General features: G+C 56.1%; 2 protein-coding genes across 4 annotated transcripts; one reads left to right on the forward strand and one right to left on the reverse strand.

Moving 5' to 3' along the window:
- Window positions 1-126: 126 nt before the first annotated feature.
- ESS2 (ess-2 splicing factor homolog) lies at window positions 127-10,976 on the forward strand. Of its 2 annotated transcripts, none has more exons than XM_002830839.6 (10): window positions 127-565; window positions 2,132-2,300; window positions 2,393-2,488; window positions 4,973-5,142; window positions 5,269-5,386; window positions 5,702-5,835; window positions 6,654-6,756; window positions 7,531-7,640; window positions 9,737-9,852; window positions 10,437-10,976. In XM_002830839.6, exons 1-10 carry the CDS (start codon window positions 431-433, stop codon window positions 10,714-10,716), a joined length of 1,431 nt encoding a protein of 476 aa, XP_002830885.1. In that variant the 5' UTR covers window positions 127-430; the 3' UTR covers window positions 10,717-10,976. The 2 variants fall into 2 exon arrangements, with proteins under 2 accessions (XP_002830885.1, XP_054399082.1); XM_054543107.1 differs by lacking the exon at window positions 10,437-10,976 and adding an exon at window positions 10,090-10,245 and having other exon boundaries at window positions 190-565.
- On the reverse strand, window positions 8,668-15,124 carry TSSK2 (testis specific serine kinase 2). Of its 2 annotated transcripts, XM_054543108.2 has the most exons (2): window positions 12,953-15,124; window positions 8,668-10,133 (listed from the first exon to the last, which is right to left on the reverse strand). In XM_054543108.2, the coding sequence occupies exons 1-2, from the start codon at window positions 14,006-14,008 to the stop codon at window positions 10,128-10,130; spliced, it is 1,062 nt and encodes a 353-aa protein (XP_054399083.1). In that variant the 5' UTR covers window positions 14,009-15,124; the 3' UTR covers window positions 8,668-10,127. The 2 variants fall into 2 exon arrangements, with proteins under 2 accessions (XP_054399083.1, XP_002830884.1); XM_002830838.5 differs by lacking the exon at window positions 8,668-10,133 and having other exon boundaries at window positions 12,767-15,124.
- Window positions 15,125-17,958: the final 2,834 nt, after the last annotated feature.

Raw genomic sequence — 17,958 nt, forward strand, 5'->3', positions numbered from 1 at the left:
TTTTAAGGCCCTTTTCTTGCATAAAGCTTGAAACTCCTATATAAGTAAATTTCCTGGTGTGTATTTTCGTAGAATAATCTCGAAGCATACATAGTTCTTATGGGAAATTAGAATTCTAAGGCCTTTGGGCACTGCAAAGCCAGAATTTCTCGCGTGAAGAACACGCCCCATAGCATCCCCCCCGCCACCTCCACAGCACCCCCTCGTGTTCACAGCATTGACAAGCATGAATAGCGCGGGGCAGGACAAGGACTACATCTCCAATAAAGTCTAGCATTTACAGTGACGTCAGTACGGAGCGCGGGCTGGCTTTCTAGAGCCACAGCTTTTCCATTGGCCAACTATTGGAGGCGCCTGCGCAAATGGTGCAGTCCCGCCCCCTCCACCCCGTGACGCGCCTGCGGGGCCCGAGCTTTTTCCTGGGATAGCGATGGAGACGCCGGGCGCATCAGCTTCGTCCTTGTTGCTTCCCGCCGCGTCCAGGCCCCCGAGGAAGCGCGAGGCAGGAGAGGCTGGGGCTGCAACGAGCAAGCAGCGGGTCCTGGACGAGGAAGAGTATATCGAGGTACGACCTCGGTGCGGACGCCGGCGACTTCTGGGCCCCTCCTCTGCTTCAAGCTCCCCTCGGGTACCCTCTCTCGGTTCTTGACACTCCGTCTCCTCGTGGAAGTGGAGGAGCCGGGTGTGGACGGTCCGTATTGTCAGGGAAAAGAGGGAGCGGCTCTCTTTGTATGGGACGGGGGTCAGGGAAAGAAGATTTTCTGTTAAAGTGTGAGTAGGAGTTTGACAAACTGGAAGAATGGTGGCAAAGAGGGCTTCCTAAAGAGCGGTGGCAGCAAGTGTGAATGCTGGGGTTCCTGGAAAGAGACCGCAGTTGTGACAACATCTCGAGTGAGTGGACCTCCGTCGCCCCACCACACGCATACAGAAGGAGGAGCTGAAACGGGGATTGGCGGAAGTCAGTTTGGTTTTAGACCTGTTTAACTCGGGACACCTTTTGGGATATGTAGATGGTAGATGGATGGCTTTAACGACCGGTTGGGTGCCCAGATATGCAGCTCGGGAGCAAAGTGTGGCTGGAGGTGCAGACTTGGGAATCTCAACCGGTGGTAGTGACTCGCTGAAGTTACTCAGGAAAAAGGCTTATTTTTATTTTATTTTTTGAGACGGAGTCTCGCTCGTCGTCCAGGCTGGAGTGCAGTGGCGCGATCTCGGCTCACTGTAACCAACCTCTGCCTCCTGGGTTCAAGCCATTCTTCTGCCTCAGCCTGCCGAGTAGCTGGGACTACAGGTGCCTGCCACCACGCCAGGCTAATTTTTGTAGTTTTAGTAGTGGCGGGGTTTCACCATGTTGGTCAGGCTGGTCTCGAACTCCTGAGCTCAGGTGATCCGCCCGCCTTGGCCTCTGACAGTGCTGGGATTACAGGCGTTAGCCACCATGCCCCGCCAGGAAAAAGGTTTAGATTGGAAATAGAAAGTCATGTGTGGAATGAAAGTGACAACACCCATACTGGTCTGGCTTGTGGGAAGCCAGTAATGGAGAAGGAGAATGACCAGTTAGCAAGGGTGAGAGAGAAGGGTTTCACGGACATCAGAAGAGTGTTTAGTAATGTTAGAGTTTGCAGTATGGCTACCATATGGAATGCTCAACCTCACTAGAAAGTGCCCTCAAGCTCCCTCAAGCCAGCCCCAGTCATTGGGGAAGTAGAATTTAAAGGAGGTTCAGCAAGTGCCTTAGCATGTACAGCAGTGGACCTGTGAGGCAGGAGCGCCCAGACTGCAGCTCCAACTTTCTTTTTTTTTTTTTTTTTTTTTTTTTTTTTGAGATAGTCTCGCTGTGTTGCCCAGGCTGGAGTGCAGGGGCGCGATCTTGGCTCACTGCAACCTCCGCCTCCCGGGTTTAAGCAATTCTTCTGCCTCAGCCTCCCAAGTAGCTGGGATTACAGGCGCCTGCCACCACGCCCGGCTAATTTTTGTATTTTTAGTAGAGACGGGGTTTCACCATGTTGGCCAGGCTGGTCTTGAACTCCTGACCTCGTGATCCACCTCCCTTGGCCTCCCAAAGTGTTGGGATTACAGGCGTGAGTCACTGCGCCTGGCCTCTGACTTTCATTCTGATCTCTCCTTGCAGGGCCTCCAGACGGTCATCCAAAGGGATTTCTTTCCTGATGTGGAGAAGCTCCAGGCACAGAAGGAGTACCTGGAAGCCGAGGAGAATGGAGACTTGGAACGGATGCGCCAGATTGCCATCAAGTTTGGCTCTGCCTTGGGCAAGATGTCCCGGGAGCCCCCGCCACCCTGTATGAGGACCCTGTGGGTGGCGGAGAGGGGAAAGCCTGCTGAACTGTCGCTTCAGGCTCACTCTAATTCTTATCCCCCTCTCTTCCCCTAGATGTGACTCCAGCCACGTTTGAAACCCCTGAGGTGCATGCAGGCACTGGAGTGGTGGGCAACAAGCCCAGGCCCCATGGCCGAGGCCTGGAGGATGGTGAGTGAGGGTGCCCTCTTTAAGTCACATGGTCAGGATTGCCTGGGAATCTTAGCCTGTGAGGCCCTGAGGGGGTGGTCCAGAGAGCCGCAGGCCACATCTTGTTCCTGAGGGGTCTTGTGTAAATAGCAGCCTGTGAAGTCAAAGGACATTGGTCTAAGTGGTAGAACATTTGGGTCCAGCTCCCATACGTGGCTTGCCTCTGTGAAATGGGACCCTCACCAGCTCTTGCTGGCTTTTCTGCTGTGTTCCAGCCCTGCCCTGTGGGCTTCATGGATGTTGGAAGGCCTCTTTTGTCACTATCCTGAAGATGCCTCAGGGCCTCTCCATTTGTTTCCTTCATGTTGGTCCCTTCCCAGATAACTGCATGGCTCACTGCTTTTCTTCCTATAGATCTCTGCATAGGTGTTACCTGTTCAGAGAAACCTTTCTTGACATGCCAGTGTAAAGTCACAACACCACTGCTGCTCTGTGGCTTCCAGCCTGGCTTTGGTTTTTCATCACAAGACATTTTATTTTATTTCATTTTATTTTTTATTTTTTGACACGGAGTCTTGCTCTGTCACCCAGACTGGAGTGCAATGGTGTGATCCCAGCTCACTGCAACCTCCACCTCCCAGGTTCAAGCAATTCTCCCTGCCTTAGCCTCCCAAATAGCTGGGATTACAGGCACCCGCCACCACTCCTGGCTAATTTTTGTATTTTTTAGTAGAGACGGGGTTTTGCCGTGTGGGCCCGGCTGGTCTTGAACTCCTGACCTCAGGTGATCTGCCTGCCTCGGCCCCCCAAAGTGCTGGGATTACAGGTGTGAGCCACCGCGCCTGGCCAAGACATAATGTTTTAAAGGCATTTCTGTTCATGGTCTGTTTCCCTAATTGGCATCCCTTGCACAAGAGCAGAAGCTTTGTTTTGCTTTCATCTGTATGCTCTGTGTTGGGAACAGCACACGAGGTGTTGTGGGCCTTGCACAGATACACATGGAACAGATGAAAGAGTTGTCATCTTCAGCATGTTTGCTGAGACACACAGCTCTATATGGTAACATCGTGACTTGATAGGGGAGTCCGTTTAGGAAAGGGCACTCCGAGTCCTGTTGAATGCAGGTGTTCTGCACGCCATGGGACTTCTGCATGGTCAGACCCTCTTCTCATCAGTAGTAGAACGTCAGTGCATGTATAGACAAATGAGACACTCTTTCTTATCAGTTTCTAGATTTCAGTGTGCTGGAGTAGCACAGATATGTTGTGTGTTTGCACAAACATGATATTTTTTGCTTTACAATCCAGCTTTTTCGGCTATTAACACAGTCCTTGTTGTCCTTGAAGCTTGATTATCTGTTGAAATGTAGCTTGTGCATCACAGGACATTTTGTAGATTTTTTTTCTCCCCCCCCCCCCTTTTTTTTTTCCTATAGAGATGAGGTTTCATTATGTTGCCCAGGCTGGTCTTAAACTCCTGAGCTCAAGTGATCCTCCCACCTTGGCCTCCCGAAGTGCTAGGATTACAAGTGTGAGCCATCATGCCTAGCCAATTTGCAGATTTTCAATACCTGTACACCTACATGCCAGTAAATATAGGAATCCTTTTCAGAACCTAAGTGGTAGGAACCATCATCACGTTTACAGGTGAGGAAACTGAGGCTCAGAAAGGCAGTCACTTCTGCAGGTCTCAGAGATGGTCAGGGTTTCACTTCTTATCTCTCTGAGATGAATGGGGTTGCTGACCCCTGTCCTCATCCCATGGGTCTTGAACTTGTAGCCACTGTGCCTTGTGCATAGCCTCACGTGTAGCAGGTGGTCAGGACTGTCACTAGACTTGAAGGCAGAGCTCTCCAGGTGGTCCCACTGAAGTTTGCACCACCACACGCAGCACCAGGGCACCACCTCAGTGGGAGTGCCACTTTCCATGGTGGCAGGGTTGTTGTGTGGGTGTTTGGGGTTGTAGCTTAGCACCTGTGAGGCCCCATCCAGAGGACTAGGTCATATGAGATCCCTGGAATTGGGGCTGGCTCTCAGGTCAGGATGATTAGGCGATGACCACCCACCTGTAGTACAGGTACCGGGAAGAGAAGAGTGGGTAAGCTAAGGAAATCCTAGGGAGTGAGGGAGAGCCCCGGGGATTTGGAGGCCTGGCACCACTTTGGTGGGGGAGGAGCTTGCCTGTGATCACGAGCTCTTGCTCTAACACCTGTATTGCTCCCTCCAGTCTGAGTCAGACCATGTAATTCCCTTGGCATCTAGCACATGAGCGGAGCTGGCCCTGGATCTGTAGGGTACCACCTGAGGGCTCTCTGGGCAGTCAGGGTGGGTGGATTCTGCCCCCATGGGGAGTCCTTGGCAGTGTGGGCTTTCATGGGCAGAAGCCAGGACCAGGGGAGAGGATTCCAGCCCTGCATGTTGGGGGCTGTGATTCCTGGGCCTGGGTGTCCTTCTCTTTCCTGACTGCAAAGGGTGCTGTGTTCCTCCTCCCGCAACCCCTAAGCAGGAGAGGCTGGAGAGGAGGAGGAGAAGGAGCCGCTGCCCAGCCTAGATGTCTTCCTGAGCCGCTACACGAGTGAGGACAATGCCTCCTTCCAGGAGATCATGGAGGTGGCCAAGGAGAGGAGCCGGGCACGCCATGCTTGGCTCTACCAGGCTGAGGAGGAGTTTGAGAAGGTGTCTCTGGGGTCTGGGGTGTCACATAGGCGTAGGCACCCTCTGTGGTGGTTGGGGGAGCCCCAGGGCCGTGGATACAATGCCCAGGGGCATCTCTGACCATCACTTTTCCCCATGTGATTGCAGAGGCAGAAAGATAATCTCGAACTCCCGTCAGCAGAGCACCAGGCCATTGAGAGCAGCGAGGCTGGTGTGGAGACCTGGAAGTACAAGGCCAAGAATTCCCTCATGTACTATCCAGAGGGTAAGCGGCGGGCCTGGCAGCCAGATGGGGAGGTGTTGGGTAGAGCTGCGTGTGTCTGGCTGTGTTTGGAGCAGCCTTCCGGGTGTGTATGGCTGTGCCCCCTTGTAGTTTGGGCCTCTGAGGGGTACTGGTCTAAGGGGGGACAGGTCTGTGTGAGGTCAGCAGTGAGTGAGGCCCTCTCCAGCGGCACTGGGGCCTGCGTGCTGCTCACTGCTTCTATTCATCTGGGAGTGACTTGGCCAAGAAGCAAGCTCCTCATGCTCCTTAGGCTGCTGCCCTTCTGACACCTGCTGCTACCTTTGCTTCGTCTGCCAGGTGTCCCTGAGGAGGAGCAGCTGTTTAAGAAGCCCCGGCAGGTGGTACATAAGAACACGCGCTTCCTTCGGGACCCCTTCAGCCAAGCCCTGAGCAGGTGCCAGCTCCAGCAGGCAGCCGCCCTCAATGCCCAGGTGAGCAGGCGGGTCAGCAGGGACGCATGGGCCAGGTTGGGCAGGGCTGCCTGGGGGCAGGCATGATCTCTCCCATCTCTTTGACCTTGGCAGAGCTCAGTGAGTGGAATCATCTGGGGCCCTGTGCGGCAGGATCCTGAGTCTTTCCTTGGCCCCACTGGGCTTCCATTGAACACTGCCTTGGTCACACACGTCCTGTAGGTCCAGATCTGTGCCAGCTCCCTTGATGGCAGGGGCATGAGAGAAAAGGGGCTGCTGGGAGTGAGCCCAGGCTGGCAGCTGCACACCCATACACCAGGCAGGGAAGCCAGAGAGCTGCAGAGGGAGCCCAGCCCCAGGGGGTGGCTGGGGTGGGACAGGCCCTGGGTTGGTAGAGAGCAGAGGCTTTCTGAGTCTGGGAGCAAGAAAAGTAGATACTCTCTGATGGTGACTGTGGCAGTCACGGGGTTGAAGTGGGGAAGGCAGGAAGGGACTAGAGCATAAGTCCTGTCATCAGCATTGCCCCCTGCAGGGGCCTGGTGTCAGCATCCTCTGGAGTTGCTGGGATAGGCGCAGCTCGAGCTGAGGCCCTGGCACCTCCCTGGATGGGAGGAGGGGGCTTCCTTGCTTGGGTGCCCACTTTGACAGGCCTTCAAGATCTTTTGGGGGGTTGGGGCAGGGGCCCTCCCTCTCCTTCTCCAAGAAGGCTGCCAGCCCCAGAGCCCCAGCCTTGCCCTGAGGAGGGGAAGTGTTTCCAGTATGTTCCCACGTTTGCCCACCAGCCAGCTGTCGAGTGTGGGCTGCGGTCCCCCTGATGCCAGCCTCTCTGCTTGTTCCAGCACAAACAGGGCAAGGTGGGCCCCGATGGCAAGGAGCTGATCCCCCAGGAGTCCCCTCGAGTGGGTGGATTTGGATTTGTTGCCACTCCTTCTCCTGCCCCTGGTGAGAAAAGTGCCCACTGGCAAGTGGGTCTAGTGCTGGGACTCCTTGGGGGAGGTGGGCTTCTCAGTCGACCCTGGCCACTCCTGGCCTCCACCTGGCCTGCCCCACACCTTGTGTAACTCAGGGACCTGGTCGCCTGTCTGTACAAGGCCCTAGAGGCCAGGTGTCCAGGCTGCTTGGGGCTGTGGGCAGGCTGGACTCTCAGGCAGACCTGGCCCGAGATGTCCTGGGATGATGTGTCGTGTCCTGGTCCTTACTGTGATGTCAGCGGGTGGGGGTGTGTGCACAGTGCTTATGAGTCTAAGTCTACCTAGCACTGCAGGGAGGGAGGCCCGGGGGCAGGTGAAACTCAGGTGGTCCCGTGGCATGCGTGGGTGCCCCTCCTGCACTCTGGCCTCTGTGTTCTTGGGTGCTGGTGCTGTGTCAGGCCAGGGCATGTGAAGGCACCACAGGTTTGCCCGGGGTTCTAGGAGGTTTGGGAGTCCTGGAAGGCCTGAGTGTCTCCTCCCGCATGGCTGGGGGAGACCTCCCAGAGGCTTGTAGGCTAAGCCCATGGCTGTAGGGCCTTGAGCCTGCCTTGGGCCTGCTGGGAGCTTGGCATTTCCCTTTCGGAGGGTGGAGGTGCCAGGGTTCCAGAGTCTTGGGGAAGGAGAGAGGGCTAGCTGCCTGCCTTCATATTAGCTGGGATGCACATTGGGTGAACAGGCTGTGACTGGAGGGGAGGGTGGTGGGGAGTCCTCTGGCCTGAGGTGGTTTTGGGCTCTTTGTCTGCAGGTGTGAACGAGTCCCCGATGATGACATGGGGGGAGGTTGAGAACACACCCTTGAGAGTTGAAGGATCAGAAACCCCCTATGTGGACAGGACACCGGGCCCAGCTTTTAAGGTGGGTTGTGGTGATGAGGGAATCGTGTGTGACCAGGGTGGACACCTCTGGAGCCCTGAGTGCCTGTGGCTCAGGACTGAGCACTGGGATCGGCCCCCAGCAGCTGATGGGCAGAGTGCTGGCTTTTCTGAATGCCAGGGTGCCGAACGCAGGTGTGGGTGGGTGGACCTGTCCCAGAGGGATTTGGGGGTGTAAGGGCTGAGACACCAAGGCAGGGAGTGGCTTGGGCCCTCTGGATCCTGGAGGCTGGGTGCTATTCATGAATGAGGCAGGATGGTCACAGACACGTCAGGAGCTCTGCAGGCCTGAGGGCCATGGGACGCAGCTGTGTGCTTGCAGAGAAGGTCCCTGGTTACAGAACACGATTGGGGCACGCTGGATTACACGGCTCAAGCCTGGTGGTGTAGGAGTAGTCAGGGTGGAGTGTGTGAGGCCCGGCACAGACCAGGGGAGGCTCTTCGTGGGCTGGGTCAGATACAACAGGCCTCCCCATACCACTGCGGGCCTTTCCCCAGAATACTTAGTAGAGGTAACCCACGTCCAGACAAAACATGGGGAGAGGTTCTGGTTACCTTGGTTCTAAATTGTCTGGGACACAAGGATACCAAGGCAAACGTGCGAGAGGGATAATGAAGAGGATGCTGTGCTGTCAAATGTGAGAGCGCAAGGCAAGGGCTGAGGTGCTTCCGAGGTATGCCCGCCACTGCTTCACGAGTCTCCAGGCCAACAGTAAAAAGAGAAATTCTGAAACAAACCATGATCCAAGTCAGAATTTAGGGCCCGATAAAGATGGCAACTCAAATTGCGCTGAATAGCAGAGTATTCAGAAATGAAGGGAGCTGGGTCCTTAGGATGTGTAGCAGCATACATTCTGGAAAGGTGAAAAGGTTACACGTAAAAACAATAACCATAAAACAACCAGAAGAAAATAGTGGCGAATATTTAGTTTGATTTTTGGGTTCAAGTGATTCTCCTGCCTCAACCTCCCAAGTAAATGGGACTATAGGCGCGTGCCACCATGCCCGGCTTATTTTTGTATTTTTAGTAGAGATGGGGTTTCACCACGTTGGCCAGACTGGTCTCGAACTCCTTGGCCAGACAGGTTTCGAACTCCTGACCTCGTGATCCACCCACCTCAGCCTCCCAAAGTGCTGGGATTACAGCCTTTTTTTTTTTTTTTTTTTTTTTAAAACAGATAGGGTTTCACTCTGTTGCCCAGGCTGGAGAACAGTGGTGCAGTCATAGCGGATTGTAACATTGAGCTCCTGGGCTCAAGTGACCCTCCAGTCTCAGCCTCCTGTGTAGCTGGACTAACAGCACACACCACCACGCCCAGCTGAGAGAGAGAGAGAGAGAGAGAGAGAGAGAGAGAGTGTGTGTGTGTGTGTGTGTGTGTGTGTGTGTGTGTGTGTGTAGAAATGAGGTCTCATCATGTTGCTCAGGCTGGTCTCCAACGCCTGAGCTCAAGTGATCCTCCCACCTTGGTCTTTTGTGCTGAGGTTCCAGGTGTGAGCCACCACTACCAGCCTGTAGTCTAATCTTAAATTATGAGGGACTTTCTAAACATAAAAGCAAAGGAAGAAATCACAAATGAAAATAACAAATACAGCAGAAAATGTTAAAAATGAAACAAATGCAAATGACTGAAAAAACATGTGCACAGCGTAGCGCAGTTGACACAAGGTCTTGGCCAGGGTCTTCTGAGTGACAGCAGCAGAAAAGGAAAATGAGCCCCTTGAGAGCAAAATAGGCCACAGACACACGGGGAAGCACCCAAAATACAGAGCGCCGATAAAGACAGAGATGTTCACTCTGATAATCAGGGAAACATTAAAACAGACCTCTTTTTCCTGAGAGATTGTCAGAGGTCATGGCTTTGGGAGGAACATGAAGACAGGTGAGGAGTGCTGGGCCCTGGGCAGGTGAGGCGGGGTTTGGGGCTTTCCAGGGGCTTTTAGTGGGAGGTGATGGTGGGTTGTGGGGGTTTTGTAGGCAACAAAGAGAGGCTGTCACCCACCACAGTGGCTTTCTGTGTGAGGGGCTGCCTGGCGTGTGGCAGGCCTGGCGCAGCTACCCACACGCCTGCTACCTTGTAGATCCTGGAGCCAGGCCGCAGGGAGCGGCTGGGGCTGAAGATGGCCAACGAGGCCGCTGCCAAGAACCGGGCCAAGAAGCAGGAAGCATTGCGGAGAGTGACGGAGAATCTGGCCAGGTGAGGGGCCGCCTGCCTGGTAGGGAAGTGCGAGGGTGGCTCTGGCCTGCTCCTGTTCGGCCCCTGCCCTGACCGTGTGGAGGCATGGCCCACGCGGCAGAGTCCAGGGCAGGTCTGCAGGGTTCTGCAGTGGGTACTGTGGCAGCTCCTCTATCCAGAGCATGGCCGCACATGGATAGGATGAGAGTCCCCCTCCATCTTCTCTTTCCTCCACGTCCTCTTTGGCCCGTCCTTAAGAGGCATCTTTAGGCGTGTGGTCCTGCTGCGAGCTTTCATCAGCCCTGTGGAGAGAGTCATCGTTCCCCTTGGAGAGGGGTGGGGACTCCAACTCTCAGAGGCCTGGGGTTCCACCCCAGCCCCCACAGCCAAGGGCAGCACTGCTGTTTGACCTCAGGTTTGACATGAGCGCTGCTGTTTGACCTCAGGGATCCCCCTCATTTGCCGCCATGCTGGCAGTGCCGTCCTCTTCAGCTCAGAGTGACTGTGTCTCTGCCCAGGCTCTTCCTGGGAGCTGAGGGAGGCCCTGCTGCTGGCAGCTCTCAGCCCACCTAACCCTGCCTCTCTTGCCCGTTCCTCCACCCCAGCCTCACCCCCAAAGGCCTGAGCCCAGCCATGTCCCCAGCCCTACAGCGCCTTGTGAGCAGGACGGCCAGCAAATACACAGACCGGGCCCTGCGGGCCAGCTACACACCATCCCCAGCACGCTCCACCCATCTCAAGACCCCAGCCAGTGGGCTGCAGACCCCCACAAGCACACCAGCGCCTGGCTCTGCCACACGCACCCCTCTCACGCAGGACCCGGCCTCCATCACGGACAACCTGCTGCAGCTCCCTGCCCGGCGCAAAGCTTCGGACTTCTTTTAGAGCCAGGCCTGGGCTGGGCTCATAGACGCTTCACGGAGCCTGCAGGGCAGCTATACACCCAGCAGAGGACTCCAGGCTTCTCGGGGCCCAGGCCTGGGCCAGAAGCTGTTGACTATACCAGGAGTCACTGGAGAAAGGGGCTGTGCTGGGGCCAGGCTGGCACAGGGCGCACACGCCCACACCACACCCCAGGGCCTTGCCAAGCTGTTTGCTGTTTAATCGGCCCCTTGAACTGTCATTAAAGAACACCTGGTACAGTCTGGGGGGTTGCCTTTCCATCCTGCTCCCCACACGAGCCCTAGCCTTGCCCTGGGGCCTGCATCACGTCACAGGACCGCGGGGCTTGAAGCGAGGGGCCCCCCAGGTGAGGAAGCTGCAGGTGGGGTGGCTGTGGGAGCACTGGGTGACTCTGGCGTCGCTTTCTGCGGCACTTGGAACCTGTGTTCTGAGTTGAGCTCACATCCTCCAGTGCTTTCTGCTTCTCTGGGGGGATATGAAGGAGAAATGGAGCCCTTGGAAGTTGTACCCTTAGGTTCACCTGCGGTTCTGGGCCCAGGTCTGCAGCCTCCACTCTGGGCTTGCCCGCTGTGAGGTGTGTTGGTTATAGGACTGTGTGGGGGCTGCATATCAGGTGATCTCAGCCATCACCTTCTCCTAGCACCTGGCTTCCAGCTCATGGGGTGGGACTGTCCCGCTCACCCCTCTGCTATAGGCAATACCCATCTTATGCTGCTGGCCCCGGCCTCACCTTGTCACTTCCACCAACAGGAGCTCCCAGATAACAGTAATGTGGGCCCCAGGCTCCATGCAGACCTGGCAGGTGCTCTGTGCACTGTGGGCACACTTGCCCATTGGCCAAGGATGTGGGTGCCTGACCCTTAGGAGCCTGGTGGCCTCACGGTCCTATGCCTGCATCCTGCGGAGGTGGAGGGGCCCAGCTGGGCCCAAGACCAAGGTCTGGCTCCCAGGCCTCAAGTGGAGGTCACAGATTTTGCACTCAGGGTAGGGGTCTCGCTGCTCAGGGACACACCTGGCCTCTGCTCACACTGGGATCCTTCTTGTTTGAGTGTGACCAGTCTGTGCTAGGTGATCTTCTCTGGTCCTCTCACCCCTTCCCTAAGTGCTGAAGTTTTCTGGAGGCCGGTGCAGGGCCTGATCTCTGCCACCTGCCTGGGGCCACTGCTAACCTGTGTTCCTCAACAGTGAGTTCCTGCAAGTTCCTGGGGTGGCTGAGCTCCGGATGTGCCCTGGGACCTGCAGGTGGATGTAGGGTTGCTGGACAGATCAGGCTGGGACTCTTAAGGAGTGGGGGACGTGGGGCCTTTGGTGCTTTATCCCATAGGAAAGGGTGCACATTATCCCTAGGGAGCCCCCAGGAAGTGGGGAGGGAGGGGGAGAAGCATGTCTAGGTGCTGACCACCTGAAGCAGTTGGCCAGCAAGTGGGCCGCATGCTTTGGGAGCAATGAGTGACCCAGCAGGAAGCACAAAAAACCGGCCAGTGCGCCATCACCAAGGGCTGCTGAGCAGCTTGAAGAGCCACTGGGTGGGGAGGGCACGTGGGGAGGGCACACGGGGAGGTCTCAGCTGGGGCTGCCCCTGGAGGACAGGGCAGGGAACTTGAGGGCTGAGGACAGAAATCTCAAATGACTCCGGGAAATAGAGGAAGAGGAGGATGCTGAGTGAGGGACTGTGAGGGAGTGGGGGTAGGTCAGAGTGGGCTGAACTGCAGGAGGCCAGGGGGAGTTGTGGACCCCTGGAGCTAGCCAGCCCCAGGGCATTGGGGACGAGGCCAGGTCAGAGGGAGACAGTGTGGGCCTGGCGGGTGGACCCTGGCAGAGGCCCTCTTGTCCCCTACAAGGCCAGGCCACACTGTGAGTCTGCCTGTACCTGAGCACCTGTCCTGTGCTCCTAGGCCGGAGACCACTGTGTGTCAGGTGGGGCGGTTGGCTGAGTCCCAGAGAAAAACACTTCTCACTGGGCACTCTTGATGCTTGCACACACCCTGTGGTTTATTTGGTGGTCAGTAAGGAATGTTTTTGCTACTAAGTGGAAGAAAGCTAATGGAACGTAATCAAAATAGTGGTTTAATTGACGAATTTTACTTGCACCTGTGCCTTCTTCAGATCCTACCTGCCTGCTTAGTTTACGTGAAGGCCGACTGCACCATGCCCCCCAACCCCGACCCCCACCACACACGATGGGGCCATTGTCACGCTAGGTGCTTGCTTTCCCCACCTCAGCTCCGGAGATGTGATGGTCTTTGGCCCTGGAGGTCTCGGCCAGCCTGTCCTCCATCCTGTTCTCATTCTCAGGCACCACCAGCAGCCGGTGCTGGGTTTTGGCTCCAAGCTTGTGGTCGGGCCGGTGGTCGGGCCTCAAGCCTGGCTTGGTGTCCAGTTTGCACTCAGCACGGTACTTGCCCTCCCCCTCCCTCTTGAAGGAGGCAGAAGACATGGCTTTGGGCTTGGGGGGCTGCAGCCACGAGTGGCTGAGGATCTCATCGATGTGGAGCCGCTGGCTGACGTCGGGCTGCAGCATGCGGTAGATGAGGTCCTTGCACTCACAGGTCAGGTTCTTGGAGCGCGGGAAGTCTACACGGTGCTCCTTCTGGATGCGCAGCATCTTCCTGATGTCGGAGTCGTCATAGGGCATGGAACCGCAGACCATGATGTATAGGATTACGCCCAGGCTCCAGATGTCATACACCTTGGGCTGGTAGGGGATGCCCTGCAGCACCTCGGGGGCTGCATACGCTGCCGACCCGCAGAAGGTCTTGCTGAGGATGATGCGCCCATTGCTGTCCCGCAGGCAGCGCTTGGAGAAGCCAAAGTCAGACAGCTTGATGTTGAAGTCCTTGTCGAGGAGAAGGTTCTCGCACTTGAGGTCCCGGTGGACGACGTCCAGGTCGTGGCAGTACTTGACGGCGGAGGAGAGCTGTCGGAACATCTTGCGTGCCACGTCCTCATGCAGGGCTCCCCGGCACTTGATGAACTCGAGTAGGTCGCCCTGGACGCCAAGCTCCATGATGATGTAGATCCGCCCATCAGAGGTCTCAAAGATCTCGTAAGTCTTGATGATGGAGCCGTGGTTGACAGTTGCCAGGATGTCCATCTCCCGAGGAAGGAATCTCTCCACAAAGTCAGTAGGTGTTTTCTTGCGGTCAATGATCTTGACAGCCACATTGAACTTGAGGCGCTCAGAGTAGGCAGATTTGACTTTTGCGTAGGAACCCTTGCCAAGATTGATGCCTACGATGTAACCCTTCTTCCTTAGGACTGTGGCATCGTCCATGGTGCCAGGAGCGACTGGCGCCGCTGCCGTCTACATCCCCCCGTCACGTGGGCCAGCAGGCATTGTCCTCATTTACACTACCGGGAGGCGTCTGGCTGGGCTGAGCTGGGCTGCGCTTCGACTCAGAGGTGGAACACTCAGCATTGTCTCCGGGTGACTTCAGCGAATGAACTCATAAAGCCAAGGAGTGGGGGCGGGGACTGGGCTGAGGGGGAACAGGGTCCCTGGAACCGTGGAAGCCAGGCTGGTCAGGCAGGAGCACCCGCTCCCCACCCGCTGGAAGGAAGCCTGTCCCCAGGACAGGACTGTGGTGACCCTGCTGCTGCTGCTTGCATTGGTTTCCCTGTCACAAGTCAAGCCGGAGGGGAGGCGGCCCACGTCCAGCCTGTTTGCATCACCTGGCTGTGGGGACTGACCCTGCATTGGTCTTTGTCCCACTAGGGTGGGTTTCCTGCAGCTTCTTTGGGCTATGAAGAAAAGCCCCCCCTAGGGCTGTGTCCTTGGTGTGGTAGGGACAATTCTCCCTGACAGTCACCCAGACAGGCCCGCATGGCACCCCAGTTACACAGATTTCCACAGCACTGCCTTAACGTTGAGCACGTAGTTAAATCTAGGGAAATCAGTGCTCAGACATCAAAGCTAGAAATGAAACATGGTCAGTAGGAGCCTTGCATGGGCTTCTCTCTTGCTGGAGCAAGCCAAAATAATAGGAACGGTTTTACATTCCTAGTGCCAGGACCCATCTCGGGTCGACAAAATCTGAAGACAAGTTAAGGCAACAGGCAGCTGTTTGAATAGATTCATTGGATAGTCTAAGGCAGCTCTCTGGACCAAGCTGTAAAGGAGATAAAATCGAAATAATCACTCCGGTACCACAGTAGACAGGCCTTGAAGGCACTGGGCCCCTTTTAATCGGACTTAGCAAGCATTTTTTTTGCCTCTGACCTTCTCCTTGAAACAAAATTAGTTACCAGTAGACTTAGGTGATTGCTGGACTTGTAGGCACATAACCCCAAACTATATAAACACTAAGAAAATTGTAGCACTTTGAGTTGGTCTGGTGGAATTATCTCCAGCCTTCTCCCTGTATCCAGTTACAGTAATAAATTCCCTTCTTTCCTAGTTTGTCTGCTTCTCGTTATTGGGCCTCAAGAAAATGCAGCTGGACCTGGCTTGGTTCTGGGAACAGTGGTACCTGGGAGGGACTGCCCTGGACCAGTCAGGCTGGCAGTGGTGCCAAGCCTGGTAGACGAAAGCAGCTCTGTGTTTGGGAGCGGAGGCGGCAGGCCCTCAGGGTAGAGAGCCGGGCAGGTGAGTCGCTGCTGCTCCAGCGAGCAAGGGCCTGTGTATGGGTGGGTTGGGGCTGCAGTGCATGCCAGCTGGGTGCCCAGGGTCCAGGGCAGGTGGCTGCATGTCTGAGGGGTGGGGCAGGGCCTCCCTTGGGTAGAGGCGGCAGGAAGGCACCCAGGCAGCAGAGAGCCTGGGAGAAGAGAGGGCTTTTTCTGAAAGTGACTGGAAGTAGGAGGGAAGTGAAGGAGTCAGGGCTTTTTCTCTAAGCGGCAGGCCGCCCCTGCAGGTGGAGGACAGGAGGAGGGCCGTCCCAGTTGTGTTTTAAGATGGTCAGTGGCAGAGAGAGAGAGACAGAGACAGTAGAATTGGCTTTGAGGTGAGGGTGGGGGCCAGTGCCTTTGACCAAGTGAGAGGAGGCTGGGCCAGGGTGGGCCTCGGGATCAGCAGGAGACAGAGAAGGTCAGGTCTTAGTCTTGTTTGCTAGTCTATGAGTGGATGGGCCTTGGTGCTGGGGAATCCTAGGGCTGAGAGCACCCAGGCCATGCACTGCAAAGACCAGGCACCTGGGTGAGGAGGGGGTTCTGAATCACGTCAGTTTGGGCCTTTGTGTGGAGTGAGCAGCAGTTGCCTGTTGGAACCCTGACATTGAGTAGCATTTACGTCTCAGGCTGCCTTTTGCACCTGTAAACAGTGTGAACATCCTGTTTTAGGGCTGGTGTGTGGATTTGTGCTTTGGGAAATGTGGCATCCTGTACATGTCTCCTCAGGTGCGTTGGTTTGTCATCCATCACAGGCATCCTGGGTTCACAGGGAGCAGCTGGAACAGATAAGCTGTGTGTTCAGTGTTCAGGCGAGAGGGAAGAAGGCCTGTTCCCAGGTGGGGTTTAGTCCTGGAAGGTTTCAAAGAGGAAGTGATGTTGGAGCTGGGGTGCTGGGGATCAACAAACTCCACAGGGTTGACAAGAGGGGCAGGACATGTCAGACAGATGTGACATCTTGGCCCTGGCATGGCTGTGTGGACCCACTCCGTCTGGAGTACACAGGGAGCACCCTGTGTTTGGAGGTCACTAGGGAAGATTGCAGAAACAGGGCAGCCAAAGTCAGGATGCCAAGCTGAGAGGCTCAGATGGGCAGGGTGGGCCGACGTGCCCACAGTGACTGCCTTCCAGCAGTGACAGCCTCCCAGAGTCCCACCCAAAGCTCTTTGTAGCATCCATGGTTAATAGCTTTAGTTTGATGCTTTCCTTTTTCCTGGGAGCCTCTATGGCTGAAATGACCAGCACTTCACTCCTTTTTGTCCTAGAAGGGGCTGGCTATGAAAATTTGCAGGCCAGGACCCAGGAGCATGAGAACTCCCACTTACCACTTCCTGACCCTTTCCTTTGCTCCCCCAAATGCCCTATCTGGGGCACTTCTCTGCATATCTGCTCCCTCCCGTTGCCTCCCCTCCCCTCGCCTCCCCTCCCCTCGCCTCCCCTCCCCTCCCCTCTCCTCCCCTCCCCTCCCCTCCCCTCTCCTCCCCTCCCCTCCCCTCCCCTCTCCTCCCCTCCCCTCCCCTCTCCTCTCCTCTCCTCCCCTCCCCTCTCCTCCCCTCCCCTCTCCTCCCCTCCCCTCCCCTTCCTTTTCGATGGAGTCTTGCTCTGGCACCATCTCGGCTCACTGCAACCTCCACCTCCCGGGTTCAAGCAATTCTCATGCCTCAGCCTCTCGAGCAGCTGGAATTACAGGCAAGCACCACAATGCCCAGCTAATTTTTATATTTTTAGTAGAAATGGGATTTCACCATGTTGCCCGGGTTGGTCTCGAACTCCTGGCCTCAAGTGATCTGCCTGCTTCGGCCTCCCAAACTGCTGGGATTACAGGCATGAGCTACCGTGCCCTGGCCACATATCTGCCTTCTTGCCAGACTCTACCAATGCCTTCTCCCTCTTTTTGTGCATTCTACTTCTTCACCCCCTGAGGGCCTTTCTGGTTCTTGGGGGACATGCCAGAAGAGGCAGGTGTCAACATTGCAGAGGCAGAACTGCCCGGGCATGGAGCGGGCCGCTTCATCCAGGAAGCACACACAGGGCCGGGACTCCTGGTATGGTTGACAGAGAGGGTTGGATTCGATTTGGGGACCTCCAGCGTTGCTCCTAGGGTTGCAGTCCTGTGAGCCAGGTACCTGCACACTCTGACAAATCCACTTCCCTCTGAACCTTCCTATCCTTTATAAAGTAGACACCTTTTTACCTATTTGTCCCCCAAGCACCAAGGGTCTGCCCTGGATGCTGAGGTACACTGATGAGCTAGACCACCCATGCCGTCCTGGAGCCCAGAGGCGAGGGAGGCTCAATCACACCAAGTGTGTGTGCGCGATGGTGGCTGTGCCATGCATCAGAACCATGGTGCTGTGAGGACAGGGAACTGGGGGTTGGACTTTGGGAAGCTGGGGAAGGCTGAGGTCTGAGGAACTAGCCAGGTGGAGAGGGATGAGGATGGCTATTACATGTGACGGTTTGAAGGGATGTGGCTTGGCAGGAGCATGGACAGGCCATGGAGGGCCCTGTTGAGGTCCTGGTCCTAGCACCTCTGAGAATCCTTGAAGGGGTCTGAGCCAGAGCTGAGCCACCTACAGGAGTCGCCCGGCATGGCGAGGCCACCTGTGGAGGCGTCACCTG

The sequence above is a fragment of the Pongo abelii genome, chromosome 23 (assembly GCF_028885655.2).
Source record: "Pongo abelii isolate AG06213 chromosome 23, NHGRI_mPonAbe1-v2.0_pri, whole genome shotgun sequence".
Classification (NCBI taxonomy): Eukaryota; Metazoa; Chordata; class Mammalia; order Primates; family Hominidae; genus Pongo; species Pongo abelii.